Here is a 25345-nt window from a genome sequence, read left to right on the forward strand (position 1 = left end):
GCTTGAATTATACTTTCACCTGTGATTTCCAGAAATACCACCTTTTACTCTGTTGCATCTCTACTGACACTCATTTCAACTGCTGAGCAGCATTGCCTCATAGGCTAAGCTGTGGAGTTACCATCATGATTGGTAACTCCACAGCTGTTCAGTTCCTTAACAGGACTCAATTCTCATCTAATAAGCATTGTGTGGCCCAACAGCTGAAGCAGACCACTCCATATTGTGGGCAGTAGAAGCATACTGAATTCAGCAGTGCAGCGAGTGACAATCAATGAACAAGGAAGAGTATTATTGTTCTTGCACATCATTCTTTTAGGACCAGATTTTCTAATGCAAAAAGGGCAGTTATGACACTCACAGAGAGTCACTGGGATTTAGGTGCCCAACTCATATACGTGCCTTAGAAAATCTCCTCTTTAGTGACTCCTTAAGAGCCCAATGTCCTGCAGTAGCCCAAATTACAGGAGCAAAGTAAAAACACAAAACAAGGCCAAATTTTTAAACGAGGACTAAAACTAGATTAACAGTAAAATACAGTACTGTGATTTATCCCCCCAAAAAGAAACTACCAAAATTTCAATACAAACACTTATTAATACAGTCTGGATCTTACATCTTGATAGTCAGTATGCCAAACATGTACCTTAAGATTGTCTCAGGCTTTGCAAGCCTAGCTTATGTCCAACATGAATGAAAATGTCCAATGCAAATGAAAGTTTAATCATATTATGCCTGTTTAACTCACTAGCCGACAGCTCATTGAAGATCTCTGTAAAAAAGCTTCAGCTTTCTTGAGCTGCAAATGATTTTGTAAATTTCAGTATCATTAACATTAAAGCATTGACATTGTTACTAATAACCTTATATAAAATGGCTGTACAAAGACTGAGTAATTTACTCAGCTAAGTCAGAAGAGGTGGCATTGAAGGAACCCTAAACATATATGAAGGCCAGACTGCTATTAAGAGAAAAGTATAAAGCTTGAATTCCATATAGCCAAAGAACGAATGACTAGACAAAGAAAATTAGATTTCAGCAGTGGGATCCAGATCAAATAGGTCTCAGTCATGCATTATAGGCACTGGAATATATTGGCAATGGTGCAGTGCATCACTACTCCAGAGATAGATGAAAAGCAAGGGTATCTCTGGGAGAAATTGTGCTATTCAGGGTGCTACTTCTGTGCATCTAAATAGCTTGGGGGAGTGCAGGGAGTACAAAAACTTCTTGTGCCTTTCTCTCCCCTTATAACCTCATAGAGCAGCTTAGCACAATTAAATCTACAGGAAAGATACTATACTACTGTCTTGTAAATAGCAATTGATTTCAATGGAACTGCTTGTGAAATAAGATTCAGCTCAACATAAGTGTAGAAAAAATTGAGCCTTGAGAAAGCTACCCAGAGAGAGGGAGCTGGACGTGATGTCTCTTATTTCAAAATATTTTTCCATAAGATCTCGGCTGCATCCTACAGTAAAACAGCCAAGCAGCAAATTCTAATCAAGGCAGCCATTCTGTGTCTGAGGAAAACATGAACATATTCAAAATTAATATCCTTCTCCCACTATGTAGGTAAGTAGCACATTTGTCTACTTGAACTCGACCTACTTGCCACTGGTGGGATGGGTAAATAGGAATATGAATCCTACGTACCTGAATGTAGTACTTGTAAAACTTAAACGGAAATAAATGGAATTAATTAATCTGATGACAGTTGCCTGGAGAGTTCCAGGGGGAGAAAGAGATCTTTACTCAGCACATTATTGGTGATTAGGGACTATATAAATCCTCATCCTCAATCACCCATTTCAATATTATATCCAAGGCAAAGTATCCCAAAAGCTGGCATGCAAATATCGAATTACAGGTCCATTTACAAATGAGATTTCCAGCAGACCTAAAATTTTGTTTAGTTAAACAAGCTGCAGGATTGCAGCAGGTGTTTTTAATATGAAAGTTATTCAAGAGTAACAGTATGAACATATGCAATAATTCTAGGGAGGAAAGGTATGTGATTTATTAATTCAGTTTCCATTACACACATTGCTAATGTGAATTAGTGACTTATTGCAGGAAATAAAGGGGTTTGCCTTGTCTGTGTTTGGACATTTCTTGTCTAATGAGAGGAAAAGAATACACTATTCAATGTATTATATGATCTTTATTCTAAACCATCAGAAGGCAGCCTAAGCTGTTGGTCCTGCTAGTGAAGACAGGGGGCTGGACTCGATGACTTTTCAAGGTCCCTTTCACTTCAAGGAGATAGGATATCTCCATTAATTTATTTATTTTTAATTTATTTTATTAGGAGCCCATTTTGGCAGAAATAGGCAAAGCTACATAGTAGCTCTCACAGACCATTCCAGAATCAAAGATGCTTCATCTTACATCTGTTTAAGTTAGTTTTATTTTGTTACTAGAACATTATCTATTGAAATATTTGCCTTTTCTTTGTGAGATACACAGTAGCTGGACAATCTGATTTAAACATGGAAATCCCTTAGGTTCCTTTTTAGAATTGTTCATGAGTCCTCACATTCATATTCATTGTATTAATTATTTAGAGAAGGTATGTAAAGAGGCTAGTTAGCTAAATGCCCATAAGAAAATAAAAGCAGCTTAATAACCAACTAAGCTGTTACTGAAACAAAACTTACCAAAAATTTACAAATGTCTTTTGCAGGTAGCTATCTGTAGTTTAATTTTGCATCAGACTCTTCATAACAGTTTTTTCCTATAACACTGCATATTCAGAAATTAAGGTAATTGCCCAAGTTTTTTATTTACTTACTTATTTATTTATTTTTACATATTTGCTTTCCATGAGAGAGAGTGGGTAAACATTTCTGGGTAATACATTAATTGTATATATATAATTATTGTTGATATTTGGGTAGATTAAACATTATAGAACTGAAGTGTCCTATATATCCATCCGCGGAGATACTTGTTTTCATGTCAGCCACATGAGTCCCTTGTTTGCTTAACTTCTTATAACATCTTGTTCCCTAACATAATATAATATTTTTTTGTGTCACCCCTCCCCGTGTGAGCCCTAAACTTTTAAAGATAAGGTAAATACTGTGTAGTTGGATTCTTTTTATTTGTTTTTAATGGGGACTCAGTCAATTTGATGTTAGTTTGAACATTTGTACTGCATAATTCTGATTGATTGCCATTGAACGCACTTGAATAAGAGTAATTTTACAAGGCATTCCATATTCAGCATATGGTAATATGGTCACCTTACCACTTCCTCCCCCCTCCATTGCCTCATGCTCCCTTCCATGGGCTCAAACCTCAAGGCCACTCCAATCCTTGTCTCTTGACCATGGTGCCCCCCTGACAAGTGCACCCTGGTGGTCACCCACATGGCCCACCCATAAGGTTGGCTCTGCTTAAGCAAGTATTTGAAGAATGTGGCCCAGTTTTTGGACATCTTATTTATTTATGTAGCAAAGTGATGACTCAACAGTGCAGCACCTCCTGCTGGTCATCTCAGGAATTAGCTCTCCAGCACTCAGAGCACCCTCTACAGGCCAGTGGCTCACCTGCCACTGGACCCCATGTGCCTCCCAGACACCGATGCCCCTCTTTCCTCAGGGTTCTGCCCCAGCAGTATTTTTGCAACCCCAGTACCTATTTTGGCCTTTGACCAGACCCACAGCCTGGGGATTTGCCAGGCTGGAGCTCCCCAGCTCCTCCTCTTCCCTTTCCCCACCACTGTTCTGTCTCAAGTACCCTTCTCTCTCAGGCAGCCAGATCCTTCTCTCTCAAGAGCTAGAGAGAGATTGACTTAATGCCTGGCTCACAGTCCTTTTATAGGGCCAGTTGTCTCCTAATTGGGCATGGCCCCAGCTATGGCTGCCTGCCCAATCAGCCCTTTTCTTATCAGCCCTCTCCAAGGGCTGGCTTTTAATCCTTTCACAGGAGCAGGGTTACTGCCCTGCTACAGTTTAGTTTTGTGGGATCATTCAGGAGGAAGAGTAGATTTAAATCTTATATGTGGGTTTAGTTATTGTATTGATGGTTTTGTATCCAACTTTTATTCCTTGCCTGAACCTTCTATACATATTCGTGAGCAGAAGTAATATTGTAGATTGGATAGATTTAGAATTCTATTTTGACCAGGTTCACAAGACAAAATACTTGCCCTCAGGATTTTACAATCTAAACTGATCACCTTAATTCTTATTGCTTCTTCTTTGGGTATTTAACTATAAGTTCTCTTCTATTCTATAATGTCTTCCTTTTCCAAATATCCATTGGTATTTTCCTCTGTGTGTCTGTGTGTGTAATCTTTGGCACACTTGACATCTGTTGAACTGATAAGTGATTTTATGAGCACTTTGGGCAGGTATTGCAAACCGCAAGTCAGTAGTTCCTAAAATTGCTCAGTAGTGAGTGACTGCACTGTGTAATTCTAGAAAGACTCAGACAGGAAAACTTTATAAATATATTCAACAATGAAACACACTGATCATGTGGTGTAATTGGAAATTAGACTGTGAACAGGTGTGGGGGGGGACAGGGAGATAGACGTAGGGAAGTACAAAAGGTTAAAAAAAAAACCCAAACATTTATTAATTGCTGGAATACCCTAGATAATCACAATTTCTCTTAACACCTCTTTTCAGTGCTATTTCTATTGCTAATTTGCATATTAAGATTCTTTAACATGTGCTAGTGTAACATTTCTTTAGAGGGAAAAAAAGAAATGCTTCCAATGTTGGCATGTCCTTTGCTGTTATTGGTGTCATGTATTCCACTGCTTCCTTATTTATTAGTTGCTATTTGTTACAATCAACTCCAGCTAAGAATCTCACTGGTCTGTTTTCTTATTCACAGTATTTCTGATGTATTAAAATGAGATTGTTTCTTTTTGCAAGAGAAATAAGATGAGTGCCTTACATGTGGATTTCATTTGACACAATTCAGTTTCATATGGAATCTCATAACAATAACTTTCTATTGTATTTATTTTGCCAGAACCATCTGTTCATTGTATAGTCTCATTTCCCTTTCTGTCACAATGGCAAAATTCCCACTGACTTTATTGGCAACAGGATTTCACAGTTTCTTAAAGCATGCTAGAATATGCAAAAGGAAGAAAAATGGTATGAAATTATATTATAATAATTTTTATTTTGATTTCAAAAACATATAAACTCCTACAGCAGTTCTTTCAATAATATTCTTCTCACAATTAGATACACAATTTAAAAATGAATTACTTAGTTTTCATCCCTAAACTATGAACAGCAGCATAATCCTAAATCTCAGTAGCAAACAATTGATATCAGCAGGCAGGGTTCAGATGACAGTTTTATTTGTTTTCCCCTGAAACAGAAATGTCCCATAACTTTAATCAAATATTCTAACTAATTGGACATCTTTCCTTTAAAGATCATGCCATCTGATTTTTTTTTTTTATTTTAGGAAGTTTCTCTTTTTCGTATAACTCCAATGTCTGATGCATTATTTGCATTTTTAGGCTTGGAAGAAAGTGAACTTCTCACAGTGGGGTTCTGAGCTTTCTAAAGGAAGGGAATCTATGCTGTCACATGAGCTTTGTGGAAAAGCATAACAGCTTGTAAAAGCTCACATCAGTTAATGAATAAAACATGAAACCTATTCACGAACGTGCATTGCCCTTTAGACTAGGGGCATCCAAACTGCTGTGTATAAGAGACATCATCATTTTTTCTTAACTCTTCAGGCAACCTTGCAGTGCAAATTACCTCTCTACAATGCCCTTTTGCTTAGTTTTGTTTGAATAATTGATACTTTCATTGAATCCAGCAAGTAATTCAAGAAGTTATTTTCCAAATATTCATGCAACTCAACAACACCAGTCATGGTTACAAAAGTTCTAGAATATTGAAAGCCACAAAATACAAAACTATTTAGGCAATATTTGTCCCAATAGCTACAATATTAAATTGTGCATCGTTTTTTTGGGAGTGCCTTAAGTAATAAAATCCATGTGTTACTGCACATACTTAAATTTTAAAGGGCATTTTTAAAAAAGCATATTTTTCATATAATTTAGAAAGAAAGTCTATAATTCAAGATACTGATTAAACTGCCAAAATGAGATAAGGACCCTAACTTTAATGTGTGTTCTTGCACAAAGTCTCACTGGGCTCATCAACCCTGACAGCTTTACTAGGCTCCATTAACCATTAGTTAAATTAGCCATAACTTTTTAACATTATTGGCTAATTGCTTTGTGAATCTGAGGTAACTCCAGAGTATACTAAAGCTCCATATCAATACAATAAGCTTTTACTTCACAGTGTGATATCACACTATTTAAATCTTGATTGATGGCTGATCTTCAGAAGCCAAAATGAACTTTATTGCATTCCTAAACAGCAAGAACTGAATGCAAGAGTGAGGATTTTATTGTCAGATTCAAATACAGCTTTCACTGTGCTAAAAATATTTGTGAAGGTGACCAGCTGAAGTTTGCAGAGCAATTAATAAAGAGTATCTCAGCTCAGAAACATTATCGCCATTACTTAGGGATGATGATTCCTTATCTGCTTGTTGACTTTTGGAGATTGTTTTAGTCTTCCAAACTAATACTGTATTGTAGTGCATTAATTCCAAGTTTACAGTTCCAGCAATGAAATTTTCTAGTTCTTTCTAAAAGCTTGACCAGAAGTTATGGGCTTGAAACAGTAATTACAATCTGAAATACTTTGGCCTGTGTTTGGCATAAGTTCTGATAAGTGATCATAAGAGTTCCTGAAATTATTTTTAAAAATTCAGATTTGATTTCCCCTCTCATGTAGGCCCTGAATCAAAAGTCCCTCCCTATTAGCCAAGCACTTAACTATATTCTTAACTTTAGGCACATGGAATCATAGAACTGGAAGGGACCTCAAGAGGTCATCTAGTCCAGTCGCCTGCATGTTTATGTCTCTTTGACTTCCAGGGTTAAAGTTAAGTATTTGAATAGATTGTGGTCTTGTCTATATAGGAATATTTCTTGTACATAGGAATGTACAACCTAAGATGTGAATGTAAATTGTAATCACTTATTCGTGTATATGAGTGTCTTTTATTAGTTGTGTTTATCTTGCTTGGGAAGATGTCTGGCTTTTTTGTTTAGCTTAATCTTACAAGAGTGTCCATCAGAGGGGTTTATATCATTATAATTATGTTGTTTTAAATTCACATCTTACCTGATACTGAAAAAAACTTTTTCCATGCAGACAAGGCCTTAAGCATGTGCTTAAGTGCTTTCCTGACTTGAAACCTTATACTGGTTTAACAATGGAATTATTTCTAGGGGATAGGAGGGAAGCAGTAGATGTGATATATGTTGATTTTAGTAATGCTTTTGACACAGCCCCACACAACAACTCCATAAGCAAACCAAGGAAATGTGGTCTAGATTAAATTACTATAAGGTGGGTGTGATGGGAGCCCGGGCTGTGCCTTCTTAATTCACTAAACTGGGTTGTCTCTCACAATGCCTTACTGGTGACAATCAGCAAATCCCTCCAGGTGGTGTTACCACTGAATACAACCACATCTGTAGCCCCACACCCAACTAGATTGCATGAATGCTCCCAGAGCCACTCACAAATCACACAGAGAAACACATCAGCCAAATCCCCCCAGCTCCCAGCCTTGTACCATCTTGCACTGCTCAAAACCCTTTCTTGAGCAATGCAAGTGTATTAATTGGTTCATCAATGGAAGGTGGGCATACACCAGCCTTTGTAACCTGAGCAGATTTACCAAGTACTTCAGTCAAACTCACTGGTAAGGATAAACATTAAAATAAGTATACATGGTTAAAAAAAGATAGATTTTCAGAAATTATTAGTGATAAGCAAAAATCAGATTAGTTACCAAAGGAAAATAAAACATAAGCATGCAGTCTAAATTCTCACAACCTTAATAGACTAGGCAATATTTGGACTAAGCAATTTTTTCTCACCCCATTGGATACAAGTTGGTTACACTCTTTCATATGCAGGCTCCACCTGATAGCCTGGGGACCAGTCTCCTCAGCTCCAGCGTTCTTGTTGCCTTCAGCGTGGGTAGTAGAGGAGAAAGGAGAAACCAGGCCGCCCCCATCCTTTATTTTATATCCTCATTCCATGTGCTTGGAGAACACAAGTCCAGGCATGTCTGATGGGCATTGCTGAGTCACCAGGTTGAGCAATTCCCCTGTTGTGACCTTCTGCAGGCGAGTCATTGAATTATAGCTCCCTTGTTGGACAATGGCCGTTGATGGTTGTTTGATACCCACTTGAACGTTGTTACCTCCCTTGTTGTTGTCTCTGGGTATCTAATATCTGGGCGATTCCCCAACTCACAGCATATTTTAGTGACAACCATAAAACACAATCTCATGACTTTGTATGCACTAATAATATACATATTTAGATAGATCTATGGTTTTCAGTGGATCATAACCTTTCCCATGATACCTTACATGGCATGCTTTATATGAAATATCACAGTTATATATAAATGATGAATAATGGGGTTACAGTGCACTTCCATGAGATATAGAGTGTCACAGTGGTTGAACTACGAGTTGAAATATGATAGGTACTCTAAGAGCAGTTATCAATTAATTACTGTCAAAATTGCAGGCCATATCTAGTGTGATCTCACAGGGTCAGTGCTGAGTCTGATATTTTTCAACATTTTCATTCATGATTTGGATAATGGAGTGGAGCGTTTGCTTACAAAATTTGTCAATGACACCAAGTTGGGAGGGGTTGCAAGCACTCTGGGGGAAAGGATTAGGATTGAAATTGACCTTGACAAATTGGAGAATTGGTAAGTAATCAACAAAATATAGTTGAATAGAAACAAGTGCAACATACTACACTTAGGAAGGAAAAATCAAATAATCCCCATTTTGTAGTTGTGTAACTGGCTGGGTTATAGTACTGCTGAAAAGAATCTGAGCATTATAGTGGATCACAAATTGAATATGACAGAGTGGGGACCAGATAATAGTCTTCAAATAACTTAAGGGCTGATAAAAAGTGAGTGGTAATCAATTGCTCTCCATGTTCACTAAAGGTAGAACAAGAAGCAATGGGCTTAATCTACAGCAAAGGATATTTAGGTTGGATATTAGGAAAAACAGCTATAAGGGTAGTTAAGCTCTGAAATAGATTTCCAAAGTAGGTGGTAGAATCCCCATCATTGGCGGCTTTTAGGGACAGGTTAGAAAAATATGTATCAGGGATGGTCGAGGCATACTAGAGGATCTATCAAGGTCCCTTCCAGGCCTACATTTCTATAATTCTATGATATACCCCAGAGCAAGTTAAAGGCAACACAAGCCCCTGACATTCATGACACTATGGACAATTAAATCTAGATGTCTCTCTCCTTTTTAGTTGTCCTGATTTTTCTAAAGCTTGATTTAAATCTAGTTAGAAGTCAATATTCCTGATTTCATCACTATTATTTGTTTCCAAAAATAACAAGTACAAAGAATGCATGTGTTTTACAAAAGACAAATGATAGAATATCAATATTCAAACTGAAGCATTTGATTTATACACAAAGCAGTATAATACACCTGGGTATTATCCAAATGTTTTAGTCTGTTTTGGCACTGCAGCTCAGTTTCAATCAGAAAAACATAACATTGCAGGGTGCTTTTGTTTGCACATAACACCAGTTCTGACCTTTATAGGTAAAGAATTCCAATAGCAGGAAATGCTTCAAGGTGGTTTTGTAATTTGGACAAATATTTCTGAGGGACTAAGCAGAGATTATCAAACTCATTTCTCTTTTGACCTAAAGCAGATCTCTTAACCTAATTCTTCAGAATCCAAAAACAGGTGCATTAATCCACTAATCCTCCTAGTCTCTCAAATTATTGAAAGTCCATTATCTAGTAACACAATCACAAACTGAAGACCCATTGGAGAGACTGTGACCTCTTTGAAGTCCAGATAATGAAATATCTTATGTTGTGGTATTTTTCTCACGATTACAGCCATATACAGTTTCTCTTTGTTTTTGAGTAACAGAAATGTCCTCTAATTTGAGATAAATTCCCACAATAGATTTACATATTTAAAATATGTTTTGGGTTTATATTATTCTTATAAGCAGCCCTGTACTAGGTGCAGGAGAGAATTTCAAGAGTGACTGGGAGACAGCAGGGGTAAAATATCTTTGGGATGGTAGCATTCCATGTACACTAGTCATAGGACTGTATGGAATTTTCTGCATATGCTTGAATTTTCTGCATATATGATCGCTCTTTTACATTCTTGCTATAAATTCTGACACTTGAAGAAAAAAATCTCTCTGACTGAAATTGATCACTGATGCTGAAAACTCTTCAGTAGAGTATTGTTGACAGTTGACATATATCAATGATATAGTGTCAGCTTCTAGGACACTATATAAAGATGCTGAACTTATCAGCTGACTTACCCAGATGCCAAGTCACAGGATACTGCACAGAGATTCCGAGCTATTTTACTGACTCACCCTGGCAGCTAGATCCTATTAGTTCCAACCCAGGAATATAAAATATATGAGTGTCTCCTTGAGGTAGAGGGAAATAGAGGTAGGGATAGAAGGTTTGGTGGGAGCAGTACTGGAAACAGTCAAGTTTAGCAAGTTCAGGCTGAAGATTGTTGCTCTTTCCCATATTCTACTCAATTTTCATAAAGGATTCGGATAACTTTGTATCAGTGTTCTGAACTTTTCACAAACCTAGCAGTTGAGCCTAATTTGAGATTACATATTTACATATAAATGACCCAAGATGAGATAATGGAGGTTTAGATTTTAGATTTTACCCTAGGTTTCAGAGTAGCAGCCGTGTTAGTCTGTATCCGCAAAAAGAACAGGAGTACTTTTGGCACCTTAGAGACTAACAAATTTATTAGAGCATAAGCATTCGTGGACTACAGCCCACTTCTTCGGATGCATCCAAAGAAGTGGGCTGTAGTCCACGAAAGCTTATGCTCTAATAAATTTGTTAGTCTCTAAGGTGCCACAAGTACTCCTGTTCTTTTTGTAGATTTTACCCTCATCATTATGTCAGGAACAAAGGCCTGATAAAATGCCCATTTTAAGTAAATGGAAATCTTTCCATTGGCTTTAATGGACCTCAGGTCATGATCTAAATGACATGATAGATAAATAGATAGATTTTTTTTTGAGAATGTTATATTCAAATTTTGGCTCTGTGACTGGCTTTTTCGGTGGCATTGAACAAGTCATTCAACCTCTCTGTTATGAGAATGAATAGGATGTTATGAGAATGATTTAATCTTTCCAAAGTATTTTTAAAGATTACAAAGGCTATGAAATTGCTAAATATTCTTTTTTGCTTCTTATGCAATCCTGAGGTGATGGACTAAAGAGTCCAAAGAGATAACTTTAAAGACCTTAACATCTCAGAATAGGAAGGGTAGACATCTGATGTTTCCATTTTAATTAGATGGACGTATGTGACCTTATCAACCTGTAGCTAGTATGTATGTCAAGACAAAGCTATTCACTGACTATTCTTCAGAAACTACTGTGTGCCTTTTATCTATGATATAAAGGATTTCCATGAAAGCTAGGCAGATGTGTAACTCAGATGAATCATCTATCTGTTTCTGACAGTGGGTTATGTCATTTTGATGCCATAATTAAACTTGAGACCTTGATTATATGCGTACTATTCTATTGCGTCAGCAAAAAGTGAAATAAGACCTTATTGATATTATTGGAATCCTCAGTGTAATGGCAGTGATAGACTGTACTTGTGCATTTGCAGTTCCTACTGAGAACATGGATACCCTATCAGTAACAGATAGAAAATGTATTGACAGTGAATAAATCTATATGAAAAGTAGTTTGTGATGATAGAATACCACAGGGAACCTACTTTCTGTATACTACCTCCTATATAATCCAGATATCTGCAATCCCTGAGGCCTGATCTACACTTAAAATTTAGGTTGACATACCTACGGTGCTCAGGGGCATGAAAAATGCACACCACTGAGAACCTTAGCTATGCTGATCTAACTCCCATGCTAGATGCAATTAGGTGACAGAAGAATGCTTCTATCAAATTAGTGACCATCGCACAGGGAGGTAGTGTTCCTAAATGGACACAAATCGGACATCTGGAATGGTAACATACATAAGCCAGTAAGTGAACACTTCAATCTCCCTGGTCATTCTATTACAGATTTAAAAGTCACTATCATTGAACAAAAAAACTTCAGAAACAGACTTCAAAGAGAAACAGCAGAACTAAAATTCATTTGCAAATTCAACATCATTAATCTGGGCTTGAATAGGGACTGGGAGTGGCTGGCTCATTACAGAAGCAGCTTTTCCTCTCCTGGAATTGACACCTCCTCATCTATTATTGGGAGTGGACTACATCCACCCTGATTGAATTGGCCCTGTCAACACTGGTTCTCCACTTGTGAAGTAACTCCCTGCTCTCCATCTGTCAGTATATAATGCCTGCATCTGTAACTTTCACTCTATGCATCCGAAGAAGTGAGGTTTTTACTCACGAAAGCTTATGCCCAAATAAATCTGTTAGTCTTTAAGGTGCCACCAGACTCCTTAGTGTTCCTACAGTGATGGAAAAAACTCCTTCCATCACTATTGTTTTTGTCTACAATATGGAATTGGGTCAGCATAGCTATGGCACTGTAGCTATGTCACTATAGTCCCCTTAGTGTAGACATGGTCATACTTACCCATCCAGTTCATGATAGTGATAGACGTATTTGTGTCCTCCAAGAACTTTTTTCCAGTTTCAAGTATAATTATCATTCTTAACTATGAGCTAAATTCTTCATCTCTTCACACCTGTGCAAACAAATGTGTGGTTACAATTGTAAAGTCAAAATATAAACACAGTTATCACCTCACAAAGCAAATAACTGGAGTTACTCAGATACTGCTGCTGTGAGGTTATCTTTAATTTAAAAAAAAATAGCTATCACTTTAAATATTCATTCATTGATGTTCTGACATTTTTTCCTCTTTCTCTAACTTTTATATTTACTCTTAATCGTTGTGTAAAATACTGACTTCCTATAGACCACTTTGGTCAAAGAACAATTTGTACTAGTAGCAATTTAATTAATAGGAGGATATTTTTCTTTGTCATTCTGCAATTTGCTACAATATAGCAGTCTGCCAACTGTAGCAAAGAGAAGTGATTATAATTTTAAACTTCTCTTCTATGACCTAGTGAGGACTTACCACATTAAAAAAGGCTGAAGCCTGAATTATTTTTTTATTCTTTAATCAGAAAAAGTTTCCTATTGACTTCAAAACTCCGATTTACCTAAGAAGAGATTGAATAAGGATGTCTGGGATTGGACTGTATATGTTTTATTGTTGTATTTGTTAGATCTATTTATGATATTCTTGTTTATTGTACTAAATACTTTTTGAAATAAAAATGTCATACATAAATGAAAAAAGAACACCCTTCACCACACACACACAAACACACACGGTCCTGCCAATCAGATGTATGACTTCTCAGAGTTTTTCAATGGACTTCAAAGGAGCCAGAATTTCACCCTTTATTTTTATAATATATTACCAATATAAAAACTATTGAGTCAATGTTTCATTTGGCCCTAAAAGAAAAGTTTTCAATATTCTCAGCAATTTTTTTTTTTAATTTTCAGGTTGAATGAAACATTTTGTTTTCTCTTCTATCACTTTTTTATTAAGAGCATAGGAAACTTTGCAATCACCATTCATAAAACTTCTAGAAAATATGCGACCCCCTTTAGAACCATAGCAACATGGTGAGAAAACATGGTGATGTTAGGTCCAAGGAAAATGGAGTATAGAACAGGTTGTTTGGCCAGCTTAGCCAAACTTAGGCTAACTGTAGTTGCTGGGCCATTCCTGTCTCTCTGTGAAACATGAGGACATGCTTGCTTGGGCTTCAAAGAATGAGATAAAGGGGGGGACTGCATTCTTGTACCAGATGTACTAGGAACAATTTGTTTGAACAGATGGAGACTCGAAGTCCCCACTCCCTGTTTCTGTTCTTTATCTGTACCTAACTCCCCCTTTTCTCTCAGCCTCTGGTGCATGACGAAGAAGCTGATAAGAAGCTGCTGAGGCATCATGAACTGTTTGTACTGTCAAAAAAATAGATATGTATGAATATTAGAAGCTTTTAACTAGTAAAGGGGGGTTTGGGGGTTTTAAGTTGCTTAACTATGACGCAATGGAACTGTCTATATAATCTCACTAGTTGTTGTAATCGTGGCTGGTTCTCTCAGGAGACGGGCCGCTCTCTATTGTTGTGTGCACTCTTCAATAAAGAGCTTGTATTGGACCTTGCTGGTGTTGCCTGTCTCTCACTCTGCGGTCAGACAACGAACCGTGCCGTCTGGGTTAAAAAGTCCCCGACAAATTTGGCGACTCCGCCGGGACTCGTCTGACTCTCCGGTGCGGGATCAGACTCCGAAGCAACGCAGCGCGCATCCTCTGGCTTCGAGGAGCCTTGCCCGGTAACCTGATCCCTGCATCGGCGATAAGGCGAGTTCTGTGAACCAGCTGAAGCCTGTAGAAACCCAGCAATGTCCACCTACCCGTTGAGTAGGATCCAGGTCTTCAAGGTTCGAGTCCCTGGGGAGGTCAAGTCTTTGGGGTTCGAGTCCCTGAATAAAGTAAGCGATCGCCATAAAGGAGTTAGAGTCCCCGAGAAAGGGGTTAGAGTCCCCGGGAAAGGGGTTAGAGTCCCCAGAGAGGGGTTAAAGTCCCCAGAGAGGGGTTAAAGTCCCCAGTGAGGAGTTAGAGTCCCTACAGGCTAAATGGGACAAGTCGGCAGTAAATGCCCGGGGGATGCCCCGTTGTCTCTAGTACTTAGAAATTGGAAGGAAATCTCTGGAACAACCGGTTTGACTAAATCTAAATGAGAAACTTATGCCAAATTCAATGGCCTTCCTTTACTACTCATTTGTCCCCGACTAAAGACTGGCCAAGGTGCGGAACCTTTTCTGTTGACAGGATGGATTCCCTCAGGAATATCCTGGTGGATCTTAGACCGAGACAAATGAATTATTTATTTGTATGGTATAACTATAAACCAAAAGAAAAACTGCTTTCGGCCCCAGCTGGCTGTAAAAAAATATTGACAAAGGCAAACCAAAGGCAGTACAAGTTACAGTGCTGAGATTACATTTGCAAAGCTTAACTATCCAGTGAGATCCAACAGTCTGCCTTGAGACCCTGGAGCTAGTGTGGTTTGGAGATGCTGAAAAAGCCACAGGCAGCCGGCCTGGACTAGAATCTCTGAAAGAAACGCCGCAGGAGACCCCAGGGTGTAAAAGAACAGCCCTCCCAAGAGTGAAAAGTTAACTCTATAGTTGCTAAAGAGAATTAAGCAGTGAAACTTAGTAAGAATTTCTGTAAGTAATCCAGGCAAGAAGTTATTTAAGTAGAATTATTCAACTATGAATACGTTAGTCTAATTTGCTGAAGAACACTCCTGCTGCGTACAATCTGTATTTTATAAGTTTAAAATCAATTAGTATTGTTTAAAGTTGCAAAACCGAGAATACTTTTGCCAGGCACAGGAAACTAGTGTTGTTTAAGGTATTTAGCATTTAATCCTTAAAGTGACTTAATGCTACAAGATTTAAAATGTTTTAAATAAAGACCAAAGGTTGTGGCTGCAGCAGAGTAGTCAAAGCCAGAAGAATAAAAAATTTAAATTTTGTTTTTAAGTAACAAAATAGCAAATAAAAAATCTAGTAAAGAGAAAGAAGGACAGTGCCCCTGGCTCTGTGTGGTCGAGCTGACACTTTGCTGTGAGTGCATAGAGATTTTGTAAGCATAAAAGAAACAGTTACACCTTGTGTAGAAATTGATGTGGCTAGTGTTGTAAAAATTGAATTGTGGAGAGAATGTGCATTTTCCCCAGAACATGTGCAGTGTATATTGTAGTAAAAGTAAAAGAAATGCAAACCTACCAATATAGGTTGTGTTGTCTTTTTCAGATCACTGTGTGTTTAAAAGCAAAAGTTACAAGTAAAAGGCAATCAAAAGTCTAAAAAAGTTAATTGTGTCCTTTTTTTAAAGTAAGAATCTTTAAGCTGTGGATAGCTTTGAATCTGGAAGCAAGCCAGAAAGCATCTGTATTAATGCAAATTATTTTATTAATAAGGTAAAAGCCACTAAAACCTGGGCTGCCTATAAAACAAATACAAAAAAATATGGAGTAATTCCTCTGTTTTGTCTAAAATCAACAAGAGTATGTGTATATAAAAGAAATATTTTAAGTAAATAATGTCTTTCAAATCATCAGAGAAAACGGATGCCAGCTGAACAGCATTCAACGCACCATGCATTTACTAGTACAATAAGAATTATTTTTGTATTCTTTGTCCTGTCTTGTGGTGTTTGTCTTGTGACCAGAATTGTTGTGTTTAATATTTTCATAAGACAGTCTAGTTCAAAATTAAATAAAAAAGTTAAATAAAAAAGCAGATACTTGTTTTATTCAACTTGGAATACAAAGTGTTTAAATAAATCAAGAAAATGTAATATACTAAAGTCTAATACATTTGCTTAAGTAAAAAAAAAAAAGCTTAATTAGTCAAATCTTTTAATTAAAAAAATGTTGTTAAAATTTGCATATCAACAGTCTTTGGAAGCAAAGACATGGAAGGTTAACCCACTCCCCATATTGCACATGGGATCCTTCTGGCTACCTCAGATTTCTAGCCAGAGGGCTGGAGAAGAAAAAAAGTTATTAGACACAAGAGGTTGTACCGAGTGGACTCCTCAAAAGTAAGTGTGCTTGTCCTAGTTTGTTGCTCCAAAGCTCTGTATAAAAGTTATTTTACTAAAAAAGTGTATATGGCATACATTAAATAATAAGACTAATGTACTGTATAATAGCAATGTGTATGTGTTCATTGTTAAAAAAAAGTGTATAAGTGAAAAGAGGAAGTTTCCTTTGTAAGTTAAAAGAAGCCAAGAAGAGAAAAAAAAAAAAGAACAGAACGAGTTAACTAGAAAAAAAATAGCTAGCAAGCTCAGTCTAAAGATAAGATGCTGCCCATCCAAGGGCACTGCCCACAGCTAAGACTTGGCTGACAGCCAAAAAAAAGGGGGGCCTGAATGTGCCCAAGCAGCTGTAAAATCTGCAAAACACTGCCAGGCATTAATGAAATGTGTTAGGTTTTTCTCACAAGTAAAGAAGTGCTACCCAAAGACCCTAGCAGCCCTGCCATTCATTGAAACCAAGAGACTGAGTCTACGTAAAGTCCATCAACGAAAGACTGCTTTGACCATGCTGGAAAGGCCCTTTCCAAGTCCTGTTAACCACCAACACTGCTGTGCAGTGCCAAGGACTGCCTACCTGGACTCATGCTTCTCACTGCAAAAAGACCCCTCCACCTCGGGAGGACTCTCCGACTGATGATCAGCCTATTCCTCCTTCTAACTCTGCTGTGCCTTCTGGACAGCAAAGAAAAGAAAAAAAAAAGACAAGGTGAAGTGCTAGTAACCTCTCCCTTGTCCACTGACAGACCTACTGTGCCTTTGGATTTTTTTTTCTAAAAGAAGCAAAACCCATTACAGAGTAACGTGCTAGTAACCTCTCCCCTGTATGATGCTGAACCACACTGTTTCAGAAAAAGAGAAGAAGGAACACTCGCTCCATTAAAACCACCAAAGTCCAAGAATTCCTGACTACAAAAAAAAACATTAAGAACTGACCCTAGTGAAGAAACAAAGAATTATACACTGGCAGGAAGAAACTTGTGGGACCCATGCTTGGGAATGTAGTACTGATTGGATTTTGGAGTTTATTCTACAGGCTGCGCCCTGTGTTTTGAATGAGTCCTTCAGCATGTATTGCCCTCCCTAATTAGATTTTAAATGCAAAAGGGGCTGCTATTAGATTAGCACAACAGAAGGCTTGAGTTATTTCCTCTAAAAAAAAAAAAAACTTGACCAGATCCCTATGGGATAGGGCCAATAGTACAGCAGCAGTTTAAAATATTTTTAAAAACCAAAAAACATAATAAAAAATTAGGGCAACTAAAGAAGGCCACAAGCCTTATTTGTGGAGCACAGCTAACCCAGGTACAGGCTAAAATTAGTGAGTTACATGTTATCTCCGCCCTTAGTTCTATGACCCAGAAGTTGCTGACAGAGATAGTATTAAATATCACTAAGGCTGAGCAGGCATTGTAGTGGAATCTAGCATGTTCAGGCTTGGCCCACTGCCCTTACAGACACATCAAGAGTACCATGTGATCTGTGGCCATAAAGAAATACTTGAAGACTTGCGGACATTCTCAATGCTCCTTCCAAGCATATGGACTAGTTAGAGAGGTGTGGACTCCCACATACCGAATCCTGCCGAGTCCATGGGGAGGATGCATGTGGGATTGGGTAATTCACCAAGACATGTGGGAAATTAGACTAACGCCGATGCCCTGATGGACTTGGTAACAGCACAAAGAAAACTAAGGCAGATGGTTCTCCAGAACCACTTGGCTCTAGATATTTTACTGGCCTCTCAGAGAGGAACATGTGCATTAATTAGACAAGAATGCTGTGTGTATGTCCCAGACGTTTATAATGCCACTTAGAAAAGAGCAAACCACCTTATAAAAGTAGCAAAAGACCACAAAAAAAAGCAAATTGAATCCTAGTAGAGTAACCTGTTCAATTAGATTCCAAATATAAGTAGTTGGCTCCAAAATGTACTCAAAAGCGCTGTTGTAATTATATGCAGCTTGCTGGCCTTGTATGTTATAATAAAAGTTAAATGAGTGCCAAAGTGTGTTCTGTCCAAAAGTAACAAACTCCCAAGTTTACCACTCACAGTAGTTAGTTGTCCCAGGAGTCCCTTCAAGGTACTCCAGAGACAAAGGGGGGACTGTTAGGTCCAAAAAAAATAGAGTATAGAACAAGTTGTTTGGCCAGCTTAGCCAAACTTAGGCTAACTGTAGTTGCTGGGCCATTCCTGTCTCTCTGTGAAACATGAGGACATGCTTGCTTAGGCTTCAAAGAATGAGATAAAGGGGGGGACTGCATTCTTGTACCAGATGTACTAGGAACAATTTGTTTGAACAGATGGAGACTCGAAGTCCCCACTCCCTGTTTCTGTTCTTTATCTGTACCTAACTCCCCCTTTTCTCTCAGCCTCTGGTGCATGACGAAGAAGCTGATAAGAAGCTGCTGAGGCATCATGAACTGTTTGTACTGTCAAAAAAATAGATATGTATGAATATTAGAAGCTTTTAACTAGTAAAGGGGGGTTTGGGAGTTTTAAGTTGCTTAACTATGACGCAATAGAACTGTCTATATAATCTCACTAGTTGTTGTAATCGTGGCTAGTTCTCTCAGGAGACGGGCCGCTCTCTATTGTTGTGTGCACTCTTCAATAAAGAGCTTGTATTGGACCTTGCTGGTGTTGCCTGTCTCTCACTCTGCGGTCAGACAACGAACCGTGCCGTCTAGGTTAAAAAGTCCCCGACAGTGAGAAAGCTTCCTAGCCACTGGATTATAAGGCACTTTGGGATGCTGGAGAGAGGTCTCTCAGACTGTCCTGTTGAAGTTGTTCCACTTTATATAAATACTAAAACATGCATTGGTCTGGAGAAAACATGAGAATAACTCTATAGCCTGGTGACTAAACAGGACACCCAGGCTCCAGTCCCTCCTCTAATTAGCACATTTCAACCTCATGAAAACAGAGTTCAATTTTTTCAACAGGAAATTATCAGAAATCAGTACATTCACATAACATGATTAGATTTAGTCAAATCAGCATTTTCTAGTGAAAAACTCTTCCATCGGGACTACTTGTGTGAGTAAATCACCATTGGCATGAATAAGGTGCAGCCTCAGTTTAAAAAAAAAAAGTTATATATATTAAAGTACTCAGATTTTATTCCTTGTTTAATTTTTTTCTTCTAAATGTGTATTATTATAGCTAATCCAGCTCCCAATTTTTCAGTGTGTTGAACATCCTTTATGAGGTCTGCACTTATTTAACTCTCACTAAGGATGAGCAATTAAAAGAAAGTATTCTGGTCCAAATTCAATAAGGAACTTAAGCAAACACTTAACTTTCAGAATGTGTATCCATCCCTATTCAGAAAAGACCTTAAACCCAAGGATTTAAACTTGTTTTTAAAGCTAAGCATCTGCTTATGAGCTTTGCTGGATTGGACCAGTTCTATGAAGGTTCATGATTTTAGATATTGTCATCACTAAATTATGAAAGCCTGTAACCAAATAGGTTTACATATTTGGTTCAACTGACTGAATGTTTATGACAGAGATCTTTTACTGACTACCATGGACCAGAATTTACAGTTCCTTAATTAGACATGAGGAAGCCTGTGCTTATTTATCTCAAAATCAGAAAGATGCTTTGTTAAAACAATAATACTAGATATAAAAGCTGAATAGGTCAGTCAGTTTCAAGTGCATACTAGCCTTACATGGCTTCTACCAGAAAAGGAATTCCATATTTTGCATTATTATTATTATTTATTATTATGTGAAATCAATACACTTGGTTTTAAATAAATCTTACAAAATAAACTTAATCTACTGTGATCTTTCCTAATGCCTTACTCAAAGAGCAGCTGCTATAAAGATGATGATGTTGGGTGTTTCTGCATGCATAGTGAAATGAAGAAGAACAGGAGGACTTGTGGCACCTTAGAGACTAACAAATTTATTAGAGCATAAGCTTTCGTGGACTATAGCCCACTTCTTCGGATGCATATAGAATGGAACATATATTGAGGAGATATATATACACACATACAGAGAGCATAAACAGGTGGGAGTTGTCTTACCACCTCTGAGAGGCCAATTAATTAAGAGAAAAAAACTTTTGAAGTGATAATCAAGCTAGCCCAGCACAGACAGACAGTTAGATAACAAGTGTGAGAATACTTACAAGGGGAGATAGATTTCAATGTTTGTAATGGCCCAACCATTCCCAGTCCTTATTTAAACCGGAGTTGATTGTGTCTAGTTTGCATATCAATTCTAGCTCAGCAGTTTCTCGTTGGAGTCTGTTTTTGAAGTTTTTCTGTTGTAATATAGCCACCCGCAGGTCTGTCACTGAATGACCAGACAGGTTAAAGTGTTCTCCCACTGGTTTTTGAGTATTTTGATTCCTGATGTCAGATTTGTGTCCATTAATTCTTTTGCGTAGAGACTGTCCGGTTTGGCCAATGTACATGGCAGAGGGGCATTGCTGGCACATGATGGCATATATCACATTGGTAGATGTGCAGGTGAACGAGCCCCTGATGGTATGGCTGATGTGATTAGGTCCTATGATGATGTCACTGGAATAGATATGTGGACAGAGTTGACATCGGGGTTTGTTACAAGGATAGGTTCCTGGGTTAGTGGTTTTGTTCAGTGATGTGTGGTTGCTGGTGAGTATTTGCTTTAGGTTGGGGGGTTGTCTGTAAGCGAGGACAGGTCTGTCTCCCAAGATCTGTGAGAGTAAAGGATCATCTTTCAGGATAGGTTGTAGATCTCTGATGATGCGCTGGAGAGGTTTTAGTTGGGGGCTGAAGGTGACAGCTAGTGGTGTTCTGTTATTTTCTTTGTTGGTCCTGTCTTGTAGGAGGTGACTTCTGGGTACTCGTCTGGCTCTGTCAATCTGTTTTTTCACTTCAGCAGGTGGGTATTGTAGTTTTAAGAATGCTTGATAGAGATCTTGTAGGTGCTTGTCTCTATCCGAGGGATTGGAGCAAATGCGGTTATATCTTAGAGCTTGGCTGTAGACAATGGATCGTGTGGTGTGTCCTGGATGGAAGCTGGAGGCATGTAGGTAAGTGTAGCGGTCAGTAGGTTTCCGGTATAGGGTGGTATTTATGTGACCATCGCTTATTAGCACAGTAGTGTCCAGGAAATGGACCGCTTGTGTGGATTGATCTAGGCTGAGGTTGATGGTGGGATGGAAATTATTGAAATCATGGTGAAATTCCTCAAGGGCTTCTTTTCCATGGGTCCAGATGATGAAGATGTTATCAATGTAGCGCAAGTAGAGTAGGGGCGTTAGGGGACGAGAGCTAAGGAAGCGTTGTTCTAAGTCAGCCATAAAAATGTTGGCATATTGTGGGGCCATGCGGGTACCCATAGCAGTGCCGCTGACTTGAAGGTATATATTGTCCCCAAATGTGAAATAGTTGTGGGTGAGGACAAAATCACAAAGTTCAGCCACCAGGTTAGCTGTGATATTATCAGGGATACTGTTCCTGATAGCTTGTAGTCCATCTTTGTGTGGAATATTGGTGTAGAGGGCTTCTACGTCCATAGTGGCCAGGATGGTGTTTTCTGGAAGATCACCGATGGATTGTAGTTTCCTCAGGAAGTCAGTGGTGTCTCGAAGATAGCTGGGAGTGCTGGTAGCGTAGGGTCTGAGGAGAGAGTCTACATAACCAGACAAGCCTGATGTTAGGGTGCCAATGCCTGAGATGATGGGGCGTCCAGGATATCCAGGTTTATGGATCTTGGGTAGCAAATAGAATACCCCTGGTCGGGGTTCTAGGCATGTGTCTGTACAGATTTGTTCCTGTGCTTTGTCAGGGAGTTTTTTTAGCAGATGGTGTAGTTTCTTTAGGTAATCCTCAGTGGGATCAGAGGATAATGGCCTGTAGAATGTGGTGTTAGAGAGCTGTCTAGCAGCCTCCTGGTCATATTCCAATTTATTCATGATGACGACAGCACCTCCTTTGTCAGCCTTTTTGATTATGATGTCAGGGTTGTTTCTGAGGCTGTAGATGGCGTTGTGTTCTGCATGGCTGAGGTTATGTGGCAAGTGATGTTGCTTTTCCACAATTTCAGCCTTTGCACGTCGACGGAAGCACTCTATGTAGAAATCCAGTCTGTTGTTTCGACCGTCCGGAGGAGTCCACGCAGAATCCTTTTTTTTGTAGTGCTGGTAGGGAGGATTCTGTGGGTTAGTATGCTGTTCAGAGGTATGTTGGAAATATTCTTTGAGTCGGAGACGTCGAAAGTAGGATTCTAGGTCACCGCAGAACTGTATCATATTCATGGGTCTGGAGGGACAAAAGGAGAGGCCCCGAGATAGGACAGACTCTTCTGCTGGGCTAAGAGTATAGCTGGAAAGATTAACAATATTGCTGGGTGGGTTAAGGGAACTACTGTTGTGGATGAAGGAAGTAGAATAAGTAGCAGGCTACTTTAAATACTTTTCAAAAGTATTAAGTATTAATTAGATGCTTGGATGCACAAAGAGTCTAGAGACAGATACACTGTAAATGTAGATCTTTTGATCTAAAGCATACACATAATTTGCTGGAAGAATAAAGCATTGCAAATTTAAGCACACATTAAAATGAAAGGATTTGGGGCTTCGCCATTAAAGAATACATTCAGTATTTGCAGATTAGCCCATGGATGAGTGGGGTAGCACTGTACTAGCAGTGTTTTAATTCATTCTCTGGTTCAAGCCTAGCTCCAGGTAGAGTAATGAGGTATCTGCATTAGCTTTTTGCTAAATACAGAAAACTGAGTTTGCTGGAGCATTGTGAAGGTAGATAGATGTGGGCAGAGAATTGTATTCCAATTTTAGAGGATTTTATTATTTGAAATCTTGCTTTCATTCTAATTCAGAAAGAAAACCAAAATTAAAAAAAATCAGTGAAAAGAGATGGACAGCAAAGTCTACCTTGTGGGCTGTCCTGGGGCCATAGACACTGGGAGTTCTGAGGTCACCAGCTATAGGAAAGTCCACTGGCAGACTGTACTGGAGCCATGGACCCTGGATGCCTGCACTCCCCAGCAGCCCTCCAGGTATGTGCCGAGGAGTCTGGCAGGAAGCGAGGCATTTTTACATCAGAAACCTGCTTGACAGGTAGTGTTCTATTGGAAACCTATTCTCCCCACCGCCACCGCCCACCCTCCCTGAGGAATGTGATCAAAATCAAACCCTCTCCACAGAACTTTTTGATTTAGACAAATTGGCAAATTCTGATTACCAACTCTTTTGTTGGATTTTTTTCCAGCCAGCTGTAAAACTGAAGAAAAGGATCGGCCTGTTTGTGTCCTTTATTGACCTCAACACAACTGTCCACTCTGAGGGGGTACTGGGGGTGCAGCCCTGTTTCCTGCCACATATCCTGACCCAAAAGTTGGGTTTGAAAATATTTGTTTGCTTGTCCTTCAAGCTATTCTTATTTGTCCTTCATCTAACACTATCTTTCGTTCTTAACTTTTGTGTTTCTGCAATATAATGAATTGATTTGTTTATTGAATAAAAGCAAACTGTGTATAACTTGCAACAAAACTGATTTTTCAGCAAAGTCATGGGATCTAGTGAAATTCACATGGGTTTAGGAGCCAGGAATTTCTCAGTTGTCATCCCATGTCTACCACTAACAGCAATAACTTGCTTTGTGGCCTGGGGTGAATCATTCAGACCTATAGTAACTTTGGGGGGGGTCTACCTTGAGAAATCTAAGGTCTGATTGTCAGGGGAGCTGAGCACACCAATTCCAATTGAATTGAATAGAAACTGCGGGGTCTTGTATCTTACAGTACACACACAGAGAGACATGAGAGATAGAAGTGTATGCATATTTAGTTTGTGTGTGTGTGTGTGTGTGTGTGTGTGTGTGTGTGTAGAGTATTCATTTTTAAACTAGAAAACAAAAGAGCTAAACTGAGTTTTCTAACTGAAGCAGATGAGTAATCTATGACAGAAAAATCACTAAGTAAAAACAACTTTCACCTAACTCCTCTATATCAGGAACTTGCTGTATTGATCATATAAATGATACCATGGAAAATTGCATGAAACTGAACCAAAACTAAGTAAGACTTGGTAGGTATGAAACGTGTGGATGATAGCTGTATTATTTTTTTATAAATATTGTGTGTACCTCTGTCTATATCATTATTATCACACTGCCTGCTATATGCCAGCAAAGCTTTAACTCACTGCTGCATGGTTTTACACATCTCCAGGAAGGCAGCCAATGACTCTAACTCAATTGCTGGTGCTTAATACAGTAGACAATACAGTGAATCCATTGCAGGAAGTTTACCTCCAACTACTCTGGTGAAAAGCATAAACTGGAGTTACCAGATTCAGGGGTTCCAGTTCAGACAAGGAACTTTGAAATGAATAAAAATATTTCCTGTGAACCTAAGAGCAGGTTCAGACTGAGACAGAGGCTGCAATGTAGTTCCACAGTGCTGGGGAATCACAGCCGGCTCTAGGATTTTTGCCGCCCAAAGCAAAAACAATTTTGGCCGCCCCCCCCGCCCCGTTCTTTAATTACCCCACCCCTGTCCCCGCCTCAACTCCGCCCCT

General features: G+C 38.7%; 1 protein-coding gene across 3 annotated transcripts in view; it reads left to right on the forward strand.

Annotated features, from left to right (window-relative positions):
- The window catches only part of LOC101953070 (uncharacterized), a 210228-nt gene that overhangs the window by 76612 nt on the left and 108271 nt on the right, over positions 1-25345 (forward strand). For 2 of the 3 annotated variants that reach the window (XM_065587932.1, XM_065587931.1), the window contains one exon: positions 23644-23884. The exons of the other annotated variant lie outside the window; for it this stretch is intronic. In XM_065587932.1, the coding sequence (XP_065444004.1) occupies positions 23796-23884 (89 nt within the window). In that variant the 5' untranslated portion in view covers positions 23644-23795. The remainder of the gene's footprint in view (positions 1-23643; positions 23885-25345) is intronic. 3 annotated transcript variants of the gene reach the window in all.

Source organism: Chrysemys picta, chromosome 3 (genome assembly GCF_011386835.1).
Source record: "Chrysemys picta bellii isolate R12L10 chromosome 3, ASM1138683v2, whole genome shotgun sequence".
NCBI lineage: Eukaryota > Metazoa > Chordata > Testudines > Emydidae > Chrysemys > Chrysemys picta.